The following is a 23,525-nucleotide window of genomic DNA, read 5'->3' as shown; positions in this document are numbered from 1 at the left end:
TCGCCGCGCCCGCACCCCTGGCCCCCCAAAACCGGGACGGGGATGGGGACGACGGCGGAAACTGCTACGGCGGCGGCTGGCAGAGCCCCTGTGCTATTGGCCCCTCCCTTCACGCCCCCGGAAGTGACGCGCGGCAGCTCCGGCGTCGGGGAGGGGCCCCAACGCAGCCGGGGGGTTTGAGAGTGGCGGCGGCCGCGGAGCGATTGGCAGGCTCGGCCGCGGCGAAGAACGCCCCGAGCGCGCGCCCGGCGGGTAGCGGCCCCGACGACCCGCGCCGCCGCCGCCGCCGCCGCGTGTGGGGGCGGGGAGGGCGGGGCGCGAGGAGCCGCGGCTGGTGCGGCGGCGGCGGGAGATGCGGGCGGCTGCGGGCACCCGGCGGGCTTGGCTTGGCCGCCGGTGCCTTCTCCGGCTCCGCCGCGGGGGTCGCAGCGGCTGCCGCGCCATCCTCAAGCTCCCAGCTTGAGAAGGCGGCGGGTGGAGAGGAGCATCGTGTTCGAGGCGGAGACCCAGAGGGAGCCCCGCGCGCGTCCTCGGTGAGCGGCCAGCCCCGCACGCCCCGTCCACCCCGCACCCCGTCGGGGTCTTGAGGCCCCCCCAACAGCGGGGAACGCGGGCGGGGGCGAGGGGCTCGCTGCACAACAGGAAACGAGCGCGTGGGGGCGGGCGCGGGGGCTGCGGCGCGCGCTCCCCTAGGGATCCGCCCCTGCCCTGCCCCGCCCCGCCCGCTCAGGCGGCCCTAGCCCCGAGGCGCGCAGGTAGATGAGGCGCGACCCGCTGCGCTCTCTTCGCCCCTTATTTGGTACCGCGAGGTCCCTGGGGCAAAAGGTGGCAGTGATTTTTGGGGGGGGGGCAAAAGGGGAGCAATTCTGACTTTCTGTAGTGACAGGAAGTTGGAAAGTGAAAGTACAGTAATTCAGTGCTTACCCAGGCCCGGTGAGGTTGCGGCTCTTCCCCTGGACTTTGATCTCCTCGGGGGCACACGGTCATCCGTGTCTCTTCCTGTCCCCAAGCTCGCTATTCATCCGGTGTCAAGTTTCATTTCTTTTTCTGTTTCTCTCCCGCAACCCCCCTCCCCTCTTTACTTTCCGCTTAATGTACAGCTGCCGCGAGGCTGGTGGCTTCTTCATCCCTAGGAAGATCAATTGGAAACATCTTTTGGGGGCCGAATATTAACTGGCTTTGACAGGAAGTAAAGGGCATTGTTGGCTGAAGTAGTCAAACGATACACAATCGGCTTTTTCCCAAGCTATTGCTATTTGAAGTTTAGGGCATTTAAAGAAAGACTCTGGAATTTTATTCCTCATCAGAACGGTTCACCCATCTCTTTGGTTGGTGGATCAGAGCCTCCCTCCCTCTTTGCCATCTCCCACTCACCGCCCCACTGCGTGGAAAACTTGGTGCTTCAATATTTAAGACTGTCAGTGGTGTTTTCATTAAAATGTATTGTGATTCAGTTTTCCCCCTCAGGAACTCTCCCCTCTTTAATTTTGTTTAAATGTTAAAACTGCGTTAAGTGGAATCCATTTAGGGAAATGTTGTTTTTAAGTTTTATGGTAATGTAACAGTACACTTTTAATATTCTGTTAGTATAGGATACTGTTAGATACACCAGATTACTTTTTGACAACTACGATGATTTTAAGTCAAAACTAGGCTTGATACATTTCATAATTTGCTTTTGTTTTACTTAAGCAGCACTATGAATTTAGAGACATTTATTTTTGGGGGTCTTAGCTACTGTTTCTGAAAAATAGTTGGGCCATGGGTCACCACAGCAACTGGACTATGTGTATTATAAACATGTTTAGGGTGGGAAAGGTTTCACTTAATAGAGGCTTCTTTTCCCTAATGAGTTACTCCAACATGCTCCTTTCATTTTAGCACAGGAACTAATCTACTATCTTTGAAGTGCTAAGTTAGAATCAGTTATGTTTTCCACATTTAATCCCTCAAAAATCAGATTCCTTCATTTGGATCAGTTAAGTATTTCCCTCCCTCATTATACTTGTACTAAAAGTCTCTTTTAAAACTGTAACTTCTGGAAAAAACTGTGATTGTAGAAACATTGAGATTTTCGTGAGAAGAAAAAGAAAGGGTTTGGGGTTCTTTTGACTGAGAATAAAAGTATTTAATATTTTTGACTTTATTTCACTCTTTGTAATTTTAAATAACTGTCTTCTGTAACTTTTTTTCCTTTAATTCTCTTTTATGGCTGAAGAAATTGTTGAATTTCATATTAATGGCACACTTTTAGGAACTAAAATGAAGAGGTTCAGCTTAACTATATGCCCAGTAGTTCACCACCTTTTCAGTCAAAGAATAAACTGTTATCAAAATTGAATGAGTAAAATATTCCTTTAAAGTACCCACTGAGGATGTCCATTTTATGTCTTTGTTAGCTTTTCGCAAAAGAAATTTTTTTTTCCAGTACGTAAGTCCAAAACCACAGTGCCCATTTTCTTTCACAGCCATTTCCCATCCCCGATGCACTGTGAAGTACACTAGAGAAGCTGCAGCGTTGTCCGCACAGTTGGGTTCTGCCCTGCAGTATGCAACAGCCCCACCAGCGTTTGGCTCAGTACACACTCTCTCCTAATAACGAGAGGTAAACCGACACCACCTTGGGAACACCTCCCATTTGCTCAGGATGGCACTTGTGTACTCATTGTGGAGCTGTTGATGGTTATTTCCTTTTCGTTGCGTGTATTGCTTAGCCATTATAAGCCTGAGGGGCTCAAGCACCATCTGCGTGATAGGCATTAAGACTCTAGGATTTGGTTTGGGGAATTTTTCCAAAAATAAATGGAATTACAGGCACCAAATGTGTAATAGTCTTGAGATTCCGGTTCTCTGCCCCGTTCATTTTCTTCTTTCCTCCTCTCTCCTCTTCCCCTCCTTTCTGGCTTCTACAGCATCACCATTATCATTCTCTCACGCATATTCACACAGTGCTGTAAGCATTGTTGATAATGAAGATGATGTTTGGAAACGTGGAGACTGAGTTCTCTGGTTAAGCTGAAATTTACTGGGAAGTAGCTGTAACAGATTTAGACTAACAAATAATTGTTTAAATGGGAAACATATGTAGTTAAAAAGTAACTTGCCATGAACAGGCATTATCAGAAGAAAAGCCTCTGCAGTAAAGTCAGAGAAATGGCAGGGACCATCACCCCCACCTCCCTGCCCAGTACTTGATGGATATAATATAAAACCTCTGTTTTAACCCAGCTTAAGTGAGGCTATGGGAAACTATGATTTCTAGTGAGCATAGTTATTTAGCATTAAAGTAGCATTTCATATTTGTACATTATTATCACTTAGTATCTAATAATGTAATACTTCTTTACAACCCACTGGTGATGTGAATGCTTTTGTCCATCTAGGGAAGTGGTTTCCCTAATGAACAGAGTATATGACTGTGATGAAAGAGACTTACAGTCATGGCCATTAACTCTGTAAATGTGGGAGGCATCTCCCCTATTCTATTCTTTATTATTTTCCCAACTCTACTTTTGGATGACAGTATCTCTGTATAACCAGCTTCGAAGTGATAACTGGATAATTGGAGGACTTTTTGAATGTCTCAGAAGTTACAGAAACTCAGATATTTTCTAGTATAGTTCCTCATCTTTGCCCTTTTTGGAAGTAGACGTTGTTGACGCTTTGTGAGTTGTACATAGTTAAGAGTTAGGTTTCTCAGGCCTCACTTTTGTATTGTTTGTAGTGTTTGTTTTTAACATCTTTATTGAGAAATAATTCACATACCATAAAATTCACCTACTTAGTACAGTTGAGTGGTTTTCGTATATTCACAGAGTTGTATAACCACCACCACGCTCTAACTTTAGAATATTTTCATCACCCCATTAACAGTCACTCCCCTTTTCTTCTCCCCACCCATTCCCCATTCCCAGCCCTAAGCAACCACTAATCAACTTTCTGCCTATTCCGGATGTTTCATATAAATGGCTGGCTTCTTTCACTTAGGGTAATGTTTTCAAGGTTCATCCACTGAAGTAGCCCATATCAGTATTTCATTCCTTTTTCTGGCTAATATGCCACTCTGTGGTTATACTACATTTTGCTTCTCCACTCATCAGTTGTTGGACATTTGGGTGGTTTCTACTTTTTTGGGTATTGTGAATACCACTGTGAACATTCCTGTGTAAGTGTCTGTGTGGACATATATTTTCATTTCTCTTGGGCATATACCTACGAGTGGAATTACTGGGTCATATGGTAACTCTGTGTTTAGTATTTTGAGGAGCTGCCAAACTGTTTTCCAGAGTGGCTGCACCATTTTACATTCCCATCAGCAATGTATGAGGGTTTCACTTTTCTCCACATTCTAGCCAACACTTAGCATTAGTCTTTTTGATTGTAGCCATCCTAGTAGGTGTGAAGTGGTATCTTGTGTGGTTTTGATTTTAATTTCCCTAGTAACTAATGACACTGAGCATCTTTTCATGTGTTTGTTGGATATCTGTATTACTTTTTGGAGAAATGTCTTTTCAAAACCTTGGCTTATTTTCAGTTTGTTTTTTAATTGTAAGGATTCTTTATACTTTTTGATGAAAGTCCCTTATTATTTGAAAATACTTTCACCCATTCCAAGGATTGTCTCCTCACTTGATGGTATTGTTTGCAGCACAAAAGTTTTAAATTTTGTTGTAGTCAATTTACCTGTTTTTACAGCATTTTAACAGAATTGATTTCATTTAAGTCCTGTTCTGATCCAGTGAGATCTAATTCATAGATTTAAAAAGGAAGGTTTTTTGTTTTGTGTGTGTGTGTGTGTGTGTGTGTGTAAAGTTCAATTATAGACTTTCTAGAATGTGCTTATATATGGCCAGAGTTCCTGCCCTAAAGAATTCTTCCTGGGAGGGTGGGAGGGAGATGCAAGAGGGAGGAGATATGGGGATATATGTATATGTATAGCTGATTCACTTTGTTATAAAGCAGAAACTAACACACCATTGTAAAGCAATTATACTCCAATAAAGATGTTTAAAAAATATTAAAAAAATTCTTCCTTATAAACAAGGTGTTTGGAAGTTTTTGTGAGGAAAATAACTTTGTGAGAACATTTCCTTGCTGCTCCATTGCCTAAACCAATGGTTGTTAACTGAGATGATGTGGTCCCCCCAGGAGAACATTTGGCAATGTCTGCAGACATTTTGATTGCCAAATTGGGCAGGAGGTGCTACTGGCATCTAGTGGGTAGAGGCCAGGGATGTTGTTAAACTACAATGCACAGGACAGCGTCCAGGAACAAAAAACTAATCTGGCCCAAAATATCAATAGTGCTGAATTTAGGAAACTCTGGCCTAAATAGGGAGATCCTAAAACTTGAGATACTGAAAGATATTTCAGTTCCAGTCTTGATAATCAAATAAAGGTTGCTAATCAAATAAAAGGAGGATCTGTGCAGGTGGAATCCCTGTGGACAGAATGGTGACAGGACTTGTAACTTAGGGAACATTTTGCTGAATTTTCAGTGCTGCCAATTTGTGTGTAAATTACATTTATGATAATGGAAACTATTTGGAGGAGAAATACCAGTGGAGCAAAAGCAGATTATTCCCTATACCTCTGGGCCACCCTGAGACACACAACATATCCTGGCAAATAAACCAGCTGGGCTAATTTAGATAGGTGCTGAAATGGTGGCCTCCTCAGAGAATATGACAATGAGTTTTTAAGGTAAAATTTAATAACAGTGATACTCTACTGGTTGGCATTCGTCAGTCTGCTCCTGCAATTTATGAAACTAGCTTTATCTCACAGCAAGACTTCTCTTAAGCAGCGTGGCATGCTTAAGAGTTTGGACTCTGGATCCAGATTGCCTGCGTTTAAATCTCAGCTCCACCATTTACGTGTGTGACCTTAGACAAGTTACTTAACTCTTTAATGAATCAGTTTTTTCACATTTAAAATGAGGCTGCAGTAGTATCTGTCTTATAGGATTGTTGTGGGGATAAAATGAGTAATTAGTCTAATACAGTTAGAGTACTTAAAACAGTGTCTGACATATACTGTTGGCTGTTAATTGTGTATCTTACCCGATGCCTCTTTCAGCTCATTGCTATGGACAGTGCTATCACCCTGTGGCAGTTCCTCCTTCAGCTCCTAAAGGAGCCTCAGAACGATCACATGATCTGCTGGACCTCTAATAATGGGGAGTTCAAGCTTTTGCAGGCAGAAGAGGTGGCTCGTCTCTGGGGGATTCGAAAGAACAAGCCTAATATGAATTATGACAAACTCAGCCGAGCCCTCAGATACTATTATGTGAAGGTAATACACATCCACCTCAAAACAAGAATTGATGCTTCTCTTCTGGTGAGGTTAGAGGTACTAATGTCCTGGTTTATTTACTTATTAAAAGAAATTTTTTTTAATTGAGGTATAATTGACATAAAGTTATATTGGTTTTGGGTGTACAACATAATGATGCGATATTTGTATACATTGTGAAATGATCACTGTTCTGGTTTATTTTAATTCAATTTATTTTACAGCTTCAGCGGTTTGGAATTAGGCTGAAAGATGTAAATGTTCCAGGTGTATTTCTGCAAATTCTTATTCAGTACCCAGCTCCCATTGCTCATATATTATTCCTAATTACAGTTGTCTTTAAAGAAAAAATGATTATAGAGTTGGAATAAGGAAAAGGAACTTTTGAGATTCTTGAGGATGAATAAATACTCTTGTTTATATCATAATTTACTTTAAAAATTGTCTCATATTTACTCATTTTTTTAGCTCTACTTAATTTTTACTTTTTAGTTTAACCTGGAACACAAATTAATACCTTAAAGAATAGCTGTTAGTACCTAGATGTGATTTCTTAGTTAAAACTTTTTTGTTTAATTTCTTATTATTTTGAATACATTCTTGGGCACTGAAGTGAAATAAATGGCTCAAATGGGTAGAATTAAAGTGAGAAGCTGGGATCTTAATTTCTCTCACCTTTGAGTGGTTGATGTTATCAGCTTTCCTGTATGGAGAGATGAGGTAAGAAGCAGCTGGAGTTTCTGAAGGAAGTAGGAACCTTAGCAGAAGTAATATTCTGAATTCCTTTTTGCTTCCTCAGCATGTGAATGGCTTGTACCTTTGGAGTTATTTGAGATTGCAGTTCAGAAATTTTTGACTTCATACAGATACTTGGCTGACAGTGTTAAGCCATTAAAATCTTTCAGCTTTTATGTAACATATTAGTTCAGTTGTTAGTAAGACATTTAACTGTTTTTAACTTGTACTCCATAATAGTAGGAACTGTGTTTGGTATGGCTAGATAAATTTAGATGATTTTGAAGCTTTCAAGTAAACTACCTATCAAATAGAGAACCCCATTTGGTCAGCTTTTTCATGGGGGGTGGGTAAAGTTTAAGAAATGCTTAAGAAAAGTTTAAGAAAGTCTAAGAGTGTTTATTTTATTTATCTACAGAATATCATTAAAAAAGTGAATGGTCAGAAGTTTGTGTACAAGTTTGTCTCGTACCCAGAGATTCTGAACATGGATCCGATGACAGTGGGCAGGGCTGAGGGAGACTGTGAGGCTTTCAGCGTCAGTGAACTCAGCAGCAACAGTTCCAAAGATGTGGAGAGTGGCGGGAAAGAGAAGCCACCACAGCCTGGTGCCAAGACCTCTAGCCGCAATGACTACATACACTCCGGCTTATATTCTTCATTTACTCTCAACTCTTTGAGCTCCTCCAACAGGAAGCTTTTCAAATCTATAAAGGTTGAGAATCCAGCTGAGAAATTGGCAGAGAAAAAATCTCCTCAGGAGCCAACACCATCTGTTATCAAATTTGTAACCACACCTGCCAAAAAGCCACCAGTTGAACCTCTTGCTGCTGCCATCTCTACTGGCCCAAGTATTTCTCCATCTTCAGAAGAAACTATGCAAGCGTTGGAGAATTTGGCTTCCCCCAGACTGCCTTCTCTGGAAGCACCAACTTCTGCATCTAGTGTAACTGCCGCTTTTACCACCACACCACCTATTTCGTCCGTGTCCCCTCTGCAGGAGCCTTCTAGAACACCTTCACCACCACTGAGTTCCAACCCAGACATGGACACAGACATGGAATCAGTGGCTTCTCAGCCAATGGAACTTCCGGAGGACTTGTCCCTGGAGCCTAAAGACCAGGATTTGGCTTTGCCAGAAAAGGACAAAACAAATAATTCATCAAGGTCCAAGAAACCCAAGGGGTTAGAGCTGGCACCAACCCTGGTGATCACGGGCAGTGATCCAAGCCCACTGGGAATATTAAGCCCATCTCTCCCTACAGCTTCTCTTACGCCAGCACTTTTTTCACAGGTAACACTTTCTTTCTTATTAGTGCTGCATTTTTTTGGTTTTGTTTGTTTTTACTCACCTTTTAAAACAAATCCAGAATTTATAACCTCAAGTTCTCATTTGGCTACATAGGCTTACCTTACAGAAGGTTATATGACCCTGTGAAAGTAACCCAATTCCTCACCTCAATTAGGATTGTCAAAATAAAAGGTTTGGAGTATTGTGTTAAAAAATTCATTGTTCTACAAGTAAATAAGTATTTGGTGTTTCCACTTTCTCCTAAAGAAAATAAGTATATTCTCTCTCTCTCTCTTTTTTTTGGGGTGGGGGGGGGTCATATAAAACAACAGTGATAATCTCAAGTTAGAAGACAACAGATCCTGAGGTCCTTACAAGTTTGTGCAGTTATTTTCATTAGCTATTTCTTAACTTGCTCATCTCATATAACATTTAAATAGTTAGATTACTCCTAGACCTACACATTATTAAGGGGAAAATATGTTTGTGACTCAGTTACCCATAATTTCTCCATACCAAAGTTCAGATTGGTTTTGTTTTTCTATTTGAAAAAGATTCTACCAAAAACGGGTTAGAAAATATTTTGACCTTTATCTTACTTGGGTTGTAAAAGTAATTTCTGAGTTTTTCCTCATGATAAGATTTCCTACTTGGAGATACTTGGAGTGGAGAATAGGACAATATTTGGATTCCGAGCTATTTGTGTATTACAAGGGTAAACATAATCCTGATAAGCCATTTAGTTATATTTTTGGTTTGTGTATTGCAGACACCCATCTTACTGACTCCGAGCCCCTTGCTCTCCAGTATCCACTTTTGGAGTACTCTCAGCCCTGTTGCTCCCCTAAGTCCAGCCAGGCTACAAGGTGCTAACACACTTTTCCAGGTAAATTACATAAAAGCTTGTCTTCTGTAATTGGGGTGTGGTAAATGAAGAAAGAGGCAAAAAGGCAGTATCCACTCTTCAGTTAATCATTGTAAAGCTTCTACTTAATAAGTATTCCTTAGATTTATTTTTGAATTTCTAAGTGTTAATTTTCTGGCCAGCAGACAACTCAGATAAATATTCACGGCAGAGTTTCCTTTTCATTGTTTACTATCCCATACATTTGAATTAGATCAAGAATTGTTTAAAACTGTAGTAGATTTTGAGCCTATCCAATTTTTTGGGGGTCATTTTAAATGCTAGAAATCCTCTTTTCTAAAAAAAGAAAATGTATATATATATATATATATATATATATATATATTTCTTTTTAGAGGGGTTTCCCCTTTTAACTGAGGACTTTAAAAAAAATAGAGAAAACTCTTGAGAATAGTATATCAAATACTCCCATTTCCCCCCTCATTCAGAATTGATATTCATCAGCATTTTAAATATATATATTTTAAAAAATGAATATTGTATTACCTCTTAACCAAGATCTTAGGAAAGGTCTCACAGCTTGCTTTATTTATTAAAACCCTGCAAGGCAGGTATTATTAATCTTTTTCTTTTTAAGGTATTTATTTATTTATTTTTATTTAATTTTGTCTGCGCTGGGTCTTCATTACAGTACGTGGGCTCTTTGTTGTGGCGTGTGGGCTTCTCTGGTTGTGGCGCGTGGTCTCTAGAGCGCACGGGCTCAGTAGTTGCAGCGCATGGGCTTCTCTCGAGTTGGGCTCTCTAGTTGTGACGCACGGGCTTAGTTGCTCCGCGGCATGTGGGATCTTAGTTCCCCGACCAGGGATCGAACCCTCGTGCCCTGCACTGGAAGGTGGATTTTTAATTAACCACTGGACCACCAGGGAAGTCCCGGTCTCACAGCTTTAAACCATTTTTTTGCCCAGAACATCTAGACTTTATAACTTGTAGGCTTTCTTGTAGTTGATTCATTCACTTATTCAAGGGTGACTCCCTGGGAGATTTGCTTAGATTTTGTAATTTAAATTTTCATTTGTTCTTTTGGAAATGGAATGGTAAGGGGGAAAAAAAGAAAGAAAATTAAAAATCTTACTACTTCTGCAATTTGTTTTTTGCAAAATCTTATAAATTATTGAATAGAGTGTTGAGAATTTTCCATATTTCATTTTACATTTTTCTTTGCCTCTCACAAACAGATAATTGAATTATAGAGAGAAAGTCATAGTGCTCATGTGGCTCCAGCCTGGAATCTCCATATACATTTGGTCTCAGAATACATGATGGGGAGCCCTTTTGTAGGATGAGCACCCTACAACTACTTGCAGCAGTTAAGAGATGGGCATCTCCTCTGGACCTCTTTTTGATAGTCTGTGATTTGCTATACAATTGAATTATACTCTGTAGTGCATACTGTCATTTACTGAACTTTCTAAAACCTTCATTTGAAGTCAGTGTGAACCTGTGTACCTTAGCATCTGAGGGAAAGTATAGGTTTGTTCTTTCCATTCCATCAAGGTACGCTGGAGGGTGTTAATATTTAACATATAAGACAAACAATTTTTTAAAAGTTTCTGTGACATCATATTCTTCCATGATAAACAATTACTGCCTTTGTCCTGTGAGCCACTGCAGGTGGATGTCATGTTCTGCCTCAGGGAGTATAATAGGGACAGAAAGTGAAATTTAGGGTTGCATAATAGGACGATAATGTGTTTTATTTTCTTTCTCAGTTTCCTTCTGTGCTGAACAGTCATGGGCCGTTCACTCTGTCTGGCCTGGATGGACCTTCCACCCCTGGCCCATTTTCCCCAGATCTACAGAAAACATAACCTATGCACTTGTGGGATGAGAGAACCAAGGAATAACACCCAAGAGACACCCAACATGATTACATTTAAAGTGAGCAATTGATACATCACAATGCTGATAATAGACTATTGTGATTTCTGCCATTCTCCATTAAAAATGCTTTTTTAGGATTCCCTTTCAATAGGACTCAAGTTAGACTGTGTATAAAAATGCCTTAATTGGAGTCCAGACTCCACCTCCCTCTTTTTCTTTCTTTTTAAAAAATATTTTGAACTTTGTGTTAAAGAAATTTTTGATGGGGTTTAGCAGCTAGCTATGCTTTGCAAGAGAATTAAGAACAAAGTTACTCCTCCTGCCTTATTGGGACCCTTTGGCCAGGAAAAAAATTATGCTTTGAGCATGTTATATAAAGAAATACTACTTAAATGAAATTGGCCATATCTTTAGGACTTTAATGTGCTCTGTTGAATACTGAGTTGTGCATAAGCAGTAGAGGAAAAAGAATCATTCCTATTCACACAAAGTAAGATTGGAGCAGGACTATTGGGTAGATTTTGTTTTGCTATGAACTATAACATATGTAAGCAACTCCACAAAAAGGCATCTTATTTACATTTATTCAGGGTGGATCTCTTAGCCATATGTGTGATCTTGTCTGAACCTGTCAACAGAGCATGGAGCTAGTTTATTCCCACTTAGGGAGATTTTTAAACCGGGGACTTAAAACAGTATTTGGAACAACCAGTGAGAACATGGGACCCCATATCTGGCACAGAAATGTCACCTGCTCTCTAGGTGGTATGATTACACACCCATGGAATACAGTATGGTAAATGATGGCTTTTAGGGAGATGAACCTGGGGTTTGAAATTTTGAGGCATCTCTGAGTCGAAGATTCAATTGAATAACTTGAAACAACATGTAGGGCTTTTCTCAGTTGGAAGGTACCGGCATGAAGGACCCTTTTCTCTGTTCATTTTATCCCATTTTCTACCGTATATTTGTCTTTTAAATTTAAGGTTGTTAGAGGTTGTGATAGTTTTAACAAGTAATTAGGAAGATGAAAAGCAAAGTGAAGCCTCCAAATCTGTAGTGAAGTAAAGATATGCTTATTTCTTGGAGTTTTTTTTTTTTTTTTAATAAGAAAGGAGCAGAGTTCATTTGGCAATGCTCATACATAGGGATTGGATTATTCATATTAGTAGTGAAAAACTTAGGCCTTCATCTCTACCAAATTTATAAAATATTACCATATAGTAATCAGTGCCAGGTGCAGACAGATTTGTTGATCCCCTAAAGTGATTTGATACCAACGTCACAGTTGAGTCTTTTGAAAAACTTGGCTTTAAAGTCCAGGATCAGATGATATGCTGCTACCACCACCACCACCCTGCCCATTAAACTAGTCTTTTAACCCTAGAAATAGTTCCTATAATTAACCACCTGAAGTAAATGGAATAAGGGAGTAGTAAGGACTTGAGGGCTCAAAGTGACACTGCTATAAACCAGCATCTTCCAGATACATAAAGTTCACTTTGTTTTATACAGTATGGAGAAACTCTAGCATAAGATGTCTATGCTAGTTCATTAGTAGCAGAAGGACAGTATTCAGGGAGCTGCCTTTATATTTGTAGTGTTGGAGACTGTTACTGGTTCATTTGTGGTTATCAGCTGAAAAGTTCTGTTCCTGAGACGTGCAACAGCAGTGTTGAAGGGTAGTGTTCAGTAGTGATGGGGAGCAGACATGCTGGATTTTCTTCCCACGTTGAATCATTTCGTTTGCATGCCTCTTTGAAATTAGACTGCTCAGCAGCACTTTGGACTAGTTTTTCTTAGGTTAGTTCACATTTTGAACATTAGATAAGTAAATATTGATGGCTTGATTTAACTAGATATTTTAAATTTTGAAAGCACAAAAGTATCTTATTTTGAGTCAAAGGAGAAAAGCCATTGGTTTGTTTTCATAGATAGTATCTTTGATAATTAACCGTCTCAGCACAGGGGTGCCTGGAACCAAGGGCGTCATGAAAACTCGGTCAAAGCAACTTCCTAGGAACCAGTTTTAGTGAGTCCTCTGCCTATAAACCTCTCCCAGAAGTCTCTGAGAGGTGTGGGCCTTAGGAGGTTGGTGATGATCTGCTTTCTCTTTGAGGCCAACTGTTTTGGGGAAGTTGGTGTGTGTGTTTGTGTGTATGTATGTGTTCACTTTTTTAAGTGAAATGAAACTGCAACTATAGTGCAAGTGTGTTATGAGGCAGATCGTTCTATTTGTAAACTACCTCCTTCCTGGAAAAGTCTCTGTTTTGTATTTTTTTGAACATCCACAGAGTTCTTCTTAGCATCAAAAGGTGACATACCACTTAAGATCAGTATTCACTGGAGAGACTTATATTTGGTAGCAGTAGCTGGTATCCATCACTAGTCACTTTGCCAGGATGAATGCTGGTTGGCCAAAGGAGCCCAAGTTAAGATAGGGGAGCAGGTTTAGTGAGATTTTGCGACTTCTGCTGTGATTAGCTTAACTTTTCATTTGCTCTGGCCGATATCTAGTCAGTTGTATGCTGTGAGATGTTTAACCACCAGGCTCTCTGAAGGGAAAAAAAAGGCCCTTAAATTGTAGCATTTGCTGATTCCCGTCGTGTAAGTTACTCCCTCTGTGGTTGATTTTAAGCCACCACCTTGGAGTTGAGAAGGGGGGCGCACAGTTGGCTCAGAGCCACACACTCAGCCAGCGAACCACTGCATTTATTTCACCCTAGGGTGGATTTTCACATAATTTCTAAAATAATTTTTTCTTTTTGGCTTGTCACAGTGCTTTTGTGATATAATATTCCTCATGGCATATTTTATGTGTTCAAAGGTGGAAACTTCCATTGATTTTTTAAAATTTTATACATGATGGAAGAATCCAGAAACCCTCAAAAGGTCAGCCTTATGCTACTTTGAGTTAAAATATAGGTTTAATTTTTCTACATCTTGGTGGTTAAAATACAGGTAACAGTAATTTTTTTCTTTAGATTTTGATGGGGAAAATAAGCCCACGAGCCTATAGTAAAAGGGTACTAGATTTATTTTTACACTGGATTTTTTTTTACAATTCCTTGAAGATTTACATACTATAGTGGAGCTCAAAAAAGGCAGCACTGACTGTTGAATCTATTTACATGGCACAATTTTTAGTTTTCTCCATACTGTGTGTTACTTAGGCTTGGAGGAGACAGTAAATCAGAGGCTTGGAATTCTGGAACTGTAACTGCAGGCTGTTGATATTATCACTTCAGTGCCATTCACACTTGGCATTGTGTGATGTCTAGTCTAATGACATCGTTTCATCCTGATCTCCGAACTTGTGTTATGATTCTAAAGTTCTCAAAGGCAGTTTTGTATGTTTCTAGTGAATTTATGCACATTAGAGCCATTCACTGGCATTTCAGAAAAGCAGTCTCCAACCTTTCTGAACACACACCTTGATCAATAAAAGGCTTTGAACACAAATACCCTATTGCAAATTTATATGTATATATGTTAAGTTATATACTGCTATACTAAAGTCCTATATACACTATAAGACGTAACACAAAACAGAAATTAAGGATGGCATAAAAATAAACCTTGAGTAGAAATTCTAATATTTTTTTCCTGCATCCAGTAGATTGTCTTGTGCACCCCCCCTGGAGGCATGTACTCTACTTTAAAGCCCCCTGACTCAGGGTTTGTTTGTCAGTCTAATCTTGAAAAATACAATGTGGAAGCTTTGGTTGTGATATATGGGGAAATCCTTCACATATTTGATTTGATTTTTATGTAAAATCTCCAGTAGAGATTAGGAATTTTTCAGCAGAGCTTGTCATCAACTTTCTGAAATTTCCTATTTCTTTTTCATGAGAAATTTCTTTTTCATACATTGCCAAATAGCCCATTACCAAATGTTTTCCAGAGCTTCATGCTTATTATTTTTGACACCCTGTTGTCTCTTTCCTTTTCATATTAGGTGTGACTTTATAATTTACTTTTATTTTACTAGCTGCTCTCAAACTTCTTTTGGCCTTATTAATGTTACATTTTACCAACAATTTCAGAATTATTTCAAGTTGCTTTATGTTAAAATACATAACAACCTCCAGTTTCTTGCTGCATTGGTAAGTTTTTTATTATTATTATTTTTTTTTTGGTAACATTTTGGCATCTGAACAAATAAGTATTTTCTTGATGGGTCTGTTCTATCTATCACTTCATTTATTGTATGTATTTTATTTACCCATGCCAGAAATCTAGAATTGTGCTGAGGTGCCGTTCTTAGGTGTGTAAACAAGTATGGCGACAAGTGCAGGTCTCTGTGCAGAAGCCTGGAGCTCTGAGTGAAGGATCACAGCAACGGGAAAACTAGACTCTTCATGAAGTACGCAGTCTGTGATCTGAGGGTGTGACAGGATGGAATTGAGAAGTTAATTGTTCAATTCATAATAGTGAAGTGGAGGCCAGCCATAATTATCTTGAGCAGGTACTCTGACCAGAGAATTAGTTCGATGGAAGGTGTTTGGTTAATTATCTTCTTGGTTTTGGGTCAACAATTAATCAACAATTAAATAAACAGTTGTTACTGTTTTTAATGCTGCTGGTGTTGCCTGAAACAGGTGCCCTGTTATTTCTCTGTGTCATCAGAACTCTGCTCATGAAGTTGAAGTTTTAATCTTAGAATCTAGAACTCTTGTGGGTGTTGGTGTATTAAGCAAGAAAAGAAGGCGGGGCTTGGTTTCATTTCTCGCACTTGGTGGAACCTGTTAGGATGAAAGTCATGTTTTTACCTGTAAACAGAGCAGAACTGAAAAGGTGAGTTATCGATGTAGTATAAATGTTCCATTTGAAGCTTCCAGTTTCTTCAAGCTACTTTTCTGAAAAAAAAAAAGTTGCGATAGATTGACAGCCTGCCAGAAATAGCAATTTCTAGGGTGCCGCCATCCACACTTAGCTGTTGTGAAGATGGAAATCAGAGTGGTTTGCGTGAGAGGGGAAAGGTTGGCTCTAAGCTTTCTATAGAAACCAGGAAATTCAGGCTGTTGTTAACGTTTTCAATGAAACCTTTAACAAGAAAATTTATGAGGGATACAATCAAACATAGTCTCTTGAACTCTAATCTTTTGAGTATAATATAGATCAAGAAGTTTTATGAGGCTTAAGTTTTTATTTTAAAATGTTTTGGGAAACTAGAGCATTTCTTTCCAAGTCATTCTGATTGGCTGAGTGCATACATGTGTGTGTATATATACTGATGTATTGACTGAGTATATGTTTGTGTGTACGTGTATAAATAAATCTATTTTTCAGAGGGAACATATGGTCATCCTAGTCTAGGATGGATCCTAGGCTATTTTATACTAAAACTTAAAAACAAAAATTGGCTGCACTTTGCAGTTGTCACTTTTTAAAAATTAATGCCTTGCACATTTGTTTTTTTAAATGCATAGAATCATAGGCCTTAAAGACTATTTGCTTGTCTACTCTTTAGAAATACTGTACAGTGCTACATGTGACATACTCTAAGCAAAGTCATCTTAAACTGTTTTCTTATATTCATGTATTATTGAGCAAATAAGAATGTTCTTTCTAAAAACGTCTACATTTTTGTGTAAAATCCTTGTTACGTTGGGTTCTAAGTTTCTCAGAGAGGAGGTTTATACTAGACGTAGTATTTCTAAAATACAGACTTAACCATGATTGATATAGTGGTGGAGGAATTCTGGCATTGTAGCTTATTCATCCTTTTGAACTGTACATAAAAAGCATTAGCAGAAAACTCAAGAGTATCTTGGGCTGAATGGTCTTCTCAACTTTGCCTTGTTTCCCATCTCATAAGGGCCCATTCTTGTTCTTGTCCCCTCCAAGGATTATGAGCCCTGCGAGGACAGGCCTGGGATCTTCTGGACGGGTTGGGGGTGGGGAGGTTCCCTGTGGCTGGGCCTGAGTTCTAGCCAGTCCATCATTCAAGCTTGCCTAGAGTTCAGGGGTGGGAATGCCATATACTGGTATGAAATCACTTGGCACTTTTTGGGACACCATTATTAGCACTGTTCTGTTTTTAATAACTGGAAGCACTTAATGATTATTTTGTTTAATTTCACCTTGAGGATATTGAGGGTCAGGGAAGTTAAGGTTTATTGCTTGCTTATGTTTTCTGGAACTTGACTGTTTGGAGAAGGGTAAGTGGATTACCCAATGAGCCCTTCTAGGCTCTGTAAGGTATGCTGTTTTGGCTAGGATGCTTTAAAATAATTTACAAGCTTTTAATATTCTGCTTTGTAGAAATGTATGACTTTTAATGGTTTGCAGTTGGTGGATTACACTCAACTTTGTGAATTCGCCAAATTTAAGTTTCTTTTCTGTTTAATCATTGTTGCTTATTGTCTGTCAGGTAGGGGACACAGTCCTTTCTAAGACATTTCACACTTTTTGTTTTTGATGGCAGTATTACCAAGGGCCTTTAAGTGTACATTACATTCATTGCTTATGTGATAAAGTAGCATATTGTATGAACTTCCCTGTTCAGTATTAGTGAAGTGAACTGAGATGCATATATGTAAAGATAGAAATGAATGCAATTAATTTTTGATTACTTGAGGCCTATTTTTGGTTTGGCCATTCGACCTTTTCTAGTCACAATCATATGTATTTCTTCACTTTTACCTTCTAGCAGTTTCATTTATCTTTGTGGGTAGGGAAGATTAAATATGAAACTCAGTCCAGTCATTTTGCTACTGGTTGGCTTTGGTTTGAGGCAAATAAAATTTTTGACTTAGTTTTTTAGAATTCTGCCCTTTACACTAGATAATCAAGTTGGCTTTAAAAAAAAGTGTACAATTTTGTCCTTTGAAGAACAAACTAATAATTTTCTGTGAGCCCTATTGGATCTTCAAGTATGGATAACACTTGAAAATTAATTACTGTTAGACTTTTGATTTTCGCCCACCCAATGTGTAAGTCAGAAAGAGAGCATATGTCTGCTGTGGTGTTAACACAGAGAGATGTATTCTTTTACCTCAGCGTCTTAGTTTGGCCTCTGTAATAAGAACTTGTCAGGGTGCTTTCTTAAACTCCGATTCATTCAGCTGAGAAGACAGTTACTTCATTGTTTATTTTTCCCCTTGTTTATTTTATTGAAATCTATCTCTCATAAGATCTAGTATCCACTACTTTTGTATAAACAGAATACTTACATATAATACCAGTGCACACCTACCCAAAAGACTGCATTATTGTTAAAGTGTCATTAACAACTTGTCTTGATTAATCTGTTTAATTTACATGAGGGAGACCTTTGAAGTATTAAAATCACTTTCTTTTCTTTTTCCTAAAAAAGCAATTCAAATGATGGTAACTGCTAACATTTATTAAAATCACATTAATTGCTGATGCAGCTGGAGAGAAACTGCCACATCTTCTAGCTAAGCAGTCTGACTTAACGTGTTGGGAAACTAAGGGGTGTTGTTTTAGGGTAGTTAGTATGGCTGTAGCCGGAGCCTTCAGCTCGACATGCGTGTGGCAGAAAAACTTCACAGAGTTTAGGTTGGCGAGGAAGAATATGCGCTGGCACTTTGAGGGCTTTATAATATGCTGCTTTTAGGAGGGAAAAGTGTAGTTGATACTCAGTGCACCTCCAGACATAGTAAGGGGTTGCTCTGAATAACCAATCAGGTGATCTTTTTTTTTCTATGGCTTCAAGTTTTATGCAAAAATATTGTTAAATTCTGTAATGATGATATGCATCTTTTTAGAAAGATGATACATTTTTAAAAACTATTTTATATAAGAACTGTCAGAGGAATCTGCTTTGTATAATGGCAAGCTGGCTTTAAGAAAGCACTGTATCAAATTTACTAAAGTCCAAAATTATACAGATATGTTAATAGATGTATGTGCAACTTGATATGGACAATTGTATTTTTTTAAATAAATATTTCTAACAAAATGACTTTCTGAATTATTTCCCTCCTCTCACATCTATTGAGGTAGTCTTTGTGTATTATATTCCCGTCTATGCTAAATGTGGGTAAGGAGAGTTCCGCTTTCCCAAAGGTTATCATTAAAACCTGGCCTTCAACTATTTGATGTGTATCTACATTAAAATATTTAAAGCCTGTGTTGAGATAGGTAGTGAAAAGGGGAAACTGTAAAATGACTGTTGATACAAAAAGGAATTAAAAGAGTACTGACTGGCTAGAAAAATTATTTTCCTTGTGAAATCTTTTTATTTTACTTTTAAAATTTATTTACATTTTTAAAAAGTATTTAAATTTTAATCAGGTTCTTTTGTTTCAGTCCTTTGTAAGAAGCAGCTCTTGCTTATTTCCGCTCTAGGCACTGTTTCTTCACGTAGTTTTTGAGATTAGAAACTAGAGACTTCAGTTTGTTCAGCAAATGAAGTTAGGCCTTTTTAGAACTGGTCTGATAAAATATACATGGGGGCAAGTGGGGTTAATAGGTGGCAGAATCCCATCAGAGCTCTGTTTCATATCTCTAGATGAAAATAAGAGGAACAAACTGTTCCGCAGGGGACGACAGTTCACTAGCCCTGGTGAGATGTCCCTTCAGATGATGGGGCAATGTTCACTCAGCACACTGGGTGGTAACCACTTGTGAGGACTGCTGGATTCCCCTAAACCAATGTTCTCAAAATGCATTGCCTAGAACAGTAGTCCCACGAGGGCGAATAAGTTTGGGAAATGGGGTCTTCACCGCTTGGAGAGTTGAAGTGCGTATCAGAATATTAAAAGCTCTAAGAAATCTTTTAGTAAAAAAAAACCTGTTTAGGGCTTCCCTGGTGGCGCAGTGGTTGAGAGTCCGCCTGCCGAGGCAGGGGACGCGGGTTCGTGCCCCGGTCCGGGAGGATCCCACATGCCGCGGAGCGGCTGGGCCCGTGAGCCATGGCCGCTGAGCCTGCGCGTCCGGAGCCTGTGCTCCGCAACGGGAGAGGCCACAACAGTGAGAGGCCCGCGTACCGCAAAAAAAAAAAAAAACCAACCTGTTTAATCCACCATTTTCTAACCTTTCTGACTGGTGACACGTCCTCTTTTGAGAGGCATAATGCCTATTTTGCAATTATCAGTACTTTCTGTGTTTCACAGATGCATCTAATGATAAAACGAATATCCTAATATTGGGTAACTGGCATTATTAGGTAGGAGATAATCATTAACAGTTGTAAGATTTCACACTGATTGTCACTACAAAGCACTGCACTTACTGGAATACACCCTGTAACTGAAGGGAGTCCACGAAGTTGACTTCATTTGGAATAATTTTCCAATAGGAGGGCATTATATAATGAAAAATGAAACAGGGACAATAATTTCTAATAGCTGTGCAAGTTAGGTGGCAAGCATTGGTGGCAAGGAGGTTGCTGGAACAGAGTTGATTTTATGATTCTCGTATGTTTTGAATACACATCATTTGATAGAAACCCCTCTCTAGTCAAGGTCACCTTCCGTATTGCCACATCCAGTGGCCGATGCTCAGTCCACATGGGACCTCGTAGCAGCAGTGATTACTTCCTCCTTCTTAAGATATTCTTCGCATGCCTTCCAGGAAACCACGTTCTCTCCTGAACTTCCTCCTACTTCTCTGGTTGCTTCTCTCATTTACTCTGCTGGATCCTGTTCTTTTTTTCAAACCTCTCGGTGTTGCAGAATCCCAAGGCTCAATCTTCGATCTCTCTCTACGTGTACTCCCTAGATGACCTCATTCAGTCCCGTGGCTTTAAACATTCTTTATATGTAGGTGACCACGAAGTTTGTATCTTCAGGCTTGACTTTTCTTTTAACCTCTAGATTTTATATCTATCAGCCTTCTTGACATCCAACATAGCGTCATAAAATGAACATGTCCTGAAACAACTCTTGAGCGCTCCCGTTGTCTTCCTTAAGGAAGACCATTTAAGGTTTTCCTTAAATGGCCTTATCACATGCCCATAACACAAGTCAAATGCCTTTGGGGTTATCCTTGATTCCCGTCTTTCTCTCATGCCCCACACCTGATTTATCAGCAAATTGTCAGTTTGACTTTCAAAATATACTTTAACCCAATCACTCTGACTACTGATGCTACCGGCATTGTCCAAGCCACCACCATCTCTTACATAGTTTACTGCAATTATACCCTTTCTGGTGTCCCCAGTTTCATCCTTGTTCCACAGCCTCTCTCTTCTTCACACAACAACCAGAGTATTACTTTTAAACATGTAAATCAGATCATGTCCCTTGCTGCCCACAACTCTCCCAATAACCTCACCTAACTAAAAAAAAAAAAAAAAAAAAAAAAATCCACATTCCTACCATGGCTTATATGATCTGAGCCCCCAGCTACCACCCCAACTTATTTGCCACTCTTCCCACTTCCTCACCGCACTTAGCCACACTGGCCTGCTTGCTGTTCATCAGACACTATAAGCATATTCCGTCTAAGGCCCTTGCACTTGCTGTGTCCCCAGCCTGACAGGAAATACCTCAGGTCTTTGGATGGTTGCTCCTGCCTCTCATTTCGGTTTCTGCATAAATGGCACCTCTTTAGAAAGGCCATCGGAGCATCTCTTGACATTCCCTCTTCACATCCACCTTCCCTGCTTTATCTTTCTTTATGCACTCAATTATCACTCACCGTGTGGCACGTTACTTGTTTACTGTCTTTGTGAGGCAGGGACTTCTGTCCCATTCTCTGCTGTATCTGCACCTGGATCAGTGCTTTAAACCTAGCAGGTGATCAATAAATCTTTTTTAAATGAATACATGAATTCTCTAAAAGACTTTTTATGTCACTGTGAATCTGGTATACTTCCAGATTCTGGTATACTGATGGGTTAGATTCCCACATCCAAGTGGCAGAAGGAAATCTGGGAACAGGGTGATTCCACAGCACTCTGAGATGTCAACACCCTTCAAAGAAGATCAGGAAAAAAGCCTACTTTCTCTGTAACTGATATTGAAGTGTGGTATAAAACCTACCTGCTTCCCCTTATTCTGATCATATGTAAGAGGGAACAGTGGTTCTCAGTCCTCCCTCAGAGTCTTGTTTCTTCTACAATATCAGCCATGGGAACCTACAGTATGAGAGAGACCTGTCTTTGGGGAACATTTGGTCATTTGTTTCTGAGCTTTTATAAAAGGATCGACTGTCCTTCATAATGGACAACATGCTTATTAAATTTAAAATATTTTATTTTAGGAAAGGTACTCTTAGATTTGTTTCAATCTTGTTTTCTATATTCACAGATTAATCATGATCACCTTAGATACAGCTATTGATTCTTCTTTCTAAATCTGTATAAAAAGGATGTTTTCTTGAAAAAAACCACAAGAAAAATATAGCTGCTTTCTTTTTCCCCAGGTCAGTCACTCACTCTGGTTAGATTGCACAAGTAACTCTGGCTGCCATCTAATACTTTCAAGTATTTACAGGCATAGTTAAAACTATACCCCTAGACCACCAGCTTTCAAAAGAATTTGGATCTGTTTGATTTACAATAAATATGTACCAAACATATGAACAGTTTCTAAGCTGCTAACGAGGAGGTTTTAAAAATAAAAATTGCTAAGTTATTAAGCAAATTTCTATGTCAGGCATATGGCAATTGCTTTACACAAATTCACTTAATTCTTTCAGAATTCCTTTGAGGTAGGGTAAGGTTCTTTTAGAAATATCACTTTAAAGATACAAAAAAAGCGAGGCTGGAAGAGCCTCAGTGATCTGCCCAGGGCCAGCCACATAGCTACAAGGTGAGGCCAGGGCTTGAACCAGGTCTCTCTCTATAGCCAGATTCTCACTGTGACACCATGTTGACAGCAGATGGAGCTGGCTAACATGACAACGCCGATGGTTCCAGGATAAGCCTTTGGTGTGGGGCATGTGAACTGCTCCACTTGGACAGGTTACTGAGAACCACGATCCACTTATTTTATATTTATACATGTACATTTGTATTTACACAGAGAAAGTGCTGGTAAACTAACACACAAACAGCCACTGTAATAGCCATTTCACTACTTACAGAAGTCTCAGCACTCTTAACCGCTCCAAGTTGGCTGAGTTTGCATTCTGTCTCTGTATTACTACAGGATTTGATCTGGACAGGAGCTGATACTCCTTGACAGACACTGCTTTCAGTATACTGCACAGCTCGAATTGGTCAGTCGTCCAGGTTTATGTTAAAGAAAATTCTGACGTGATATAAAGAGTTTTTTTCCCTATAGAAGATGTAAAGTTTAAATTAGATATTTTTGAGAAATTCTTCATGCTGTTTCTATACCTTTTATAAGCCATTCAATGTCAGTAAGAAAAGCAGAAACTCTATCCCATTCTCCCAGACAACTTCTGGACCAATTAGCATTGATGATTAGCAGTGGTATGCTGGTAAATGTTTATCAAGTGGCTCTCCAAGGGGACAATAAAGCCATGATTTGTAGCTTTTGCCAATTTCTGTGGTGTAAATACTCCCACCATGGCTGA

General features: G+C 39.5%; 1 protein-coding gene across 1 annotated transcript; it reads left to right on the top strand.

The window, feature by feature from the left end:
- Positions 1-312: 312 nt before the first annotated feature.
- On the top strand, positions 313-15,975 carry ELK4 (ETS transcription factor ELK4). The gene is made up of 5 exons (XM_029229963.1): positions 313-533; positions 6,079-6,294; positions 7,448-8,323; positions 9,090-9,206; positions 10,955-15,975. Exons 2-5 carry the CDS (start codon positions 6,088-6,090, stop codon positions 11,051-11,053), a joined length of 1,299 nt encoding a protein of 432 aa, XP_029085796.1. The 5' UTR covers positions 313-533; positions 6,079-6,087; the 3' UTR covers positions 11,054-15,975.
- Positions 15,976-23,525: the final 7,550 nt, after the last annotated feature.

The sequence above is a fragment of the Monodon monoceros genome, unplaced genomic scaffold, assembly GCF_005190385.1.
Source record: "Monodon monoceros isolate NGI ecotype Baffin Bay Population unplaced genomic scaffold, NGI_Narwhal_1 Super_Scaffold_18, whole genome shotgun sequence".
Classification (NCBI taxonomy): domain Eukaryota; kingdom Metazoa; phylum Chordata; class Mammalia; order Artiodactyla; family Monodontidae; genus Monodon; species Monodon monoceros.
The sequence above is the reverse complement of the archived record's forward strand: the minus strand, read 5'-3'. Positions and strand labels throughout refer to the sequence as shown.

What these genes read in the sequence shown, in the direction of transcription:
- ELK4 (XM_029229963.1), top strand. Translation starts at nt 6,088, where the DNA reads ATGGACAGTGCTATCACCCTGTGGCAGTTCCTCCTTCAGCTCCTAAAG. An exon ending in CGCCAGCACTTTTTTCACAG is followed by an intron (nt 8,324 to 9,089) that starts GTAACACTTTCT and finishes TGTGTATTGCAG; the next exon opens with ACACCCATCTTACTGACTCC. An exon ending in GTGCTAACACACTTTTCCAG is followed by an intron (nt 9,207 to 10,954) that starts GTAAATTACATA and finishes TTTCTTTCTCAG; the next exon opens with TTTCCTTCTGTGCTGAACAG.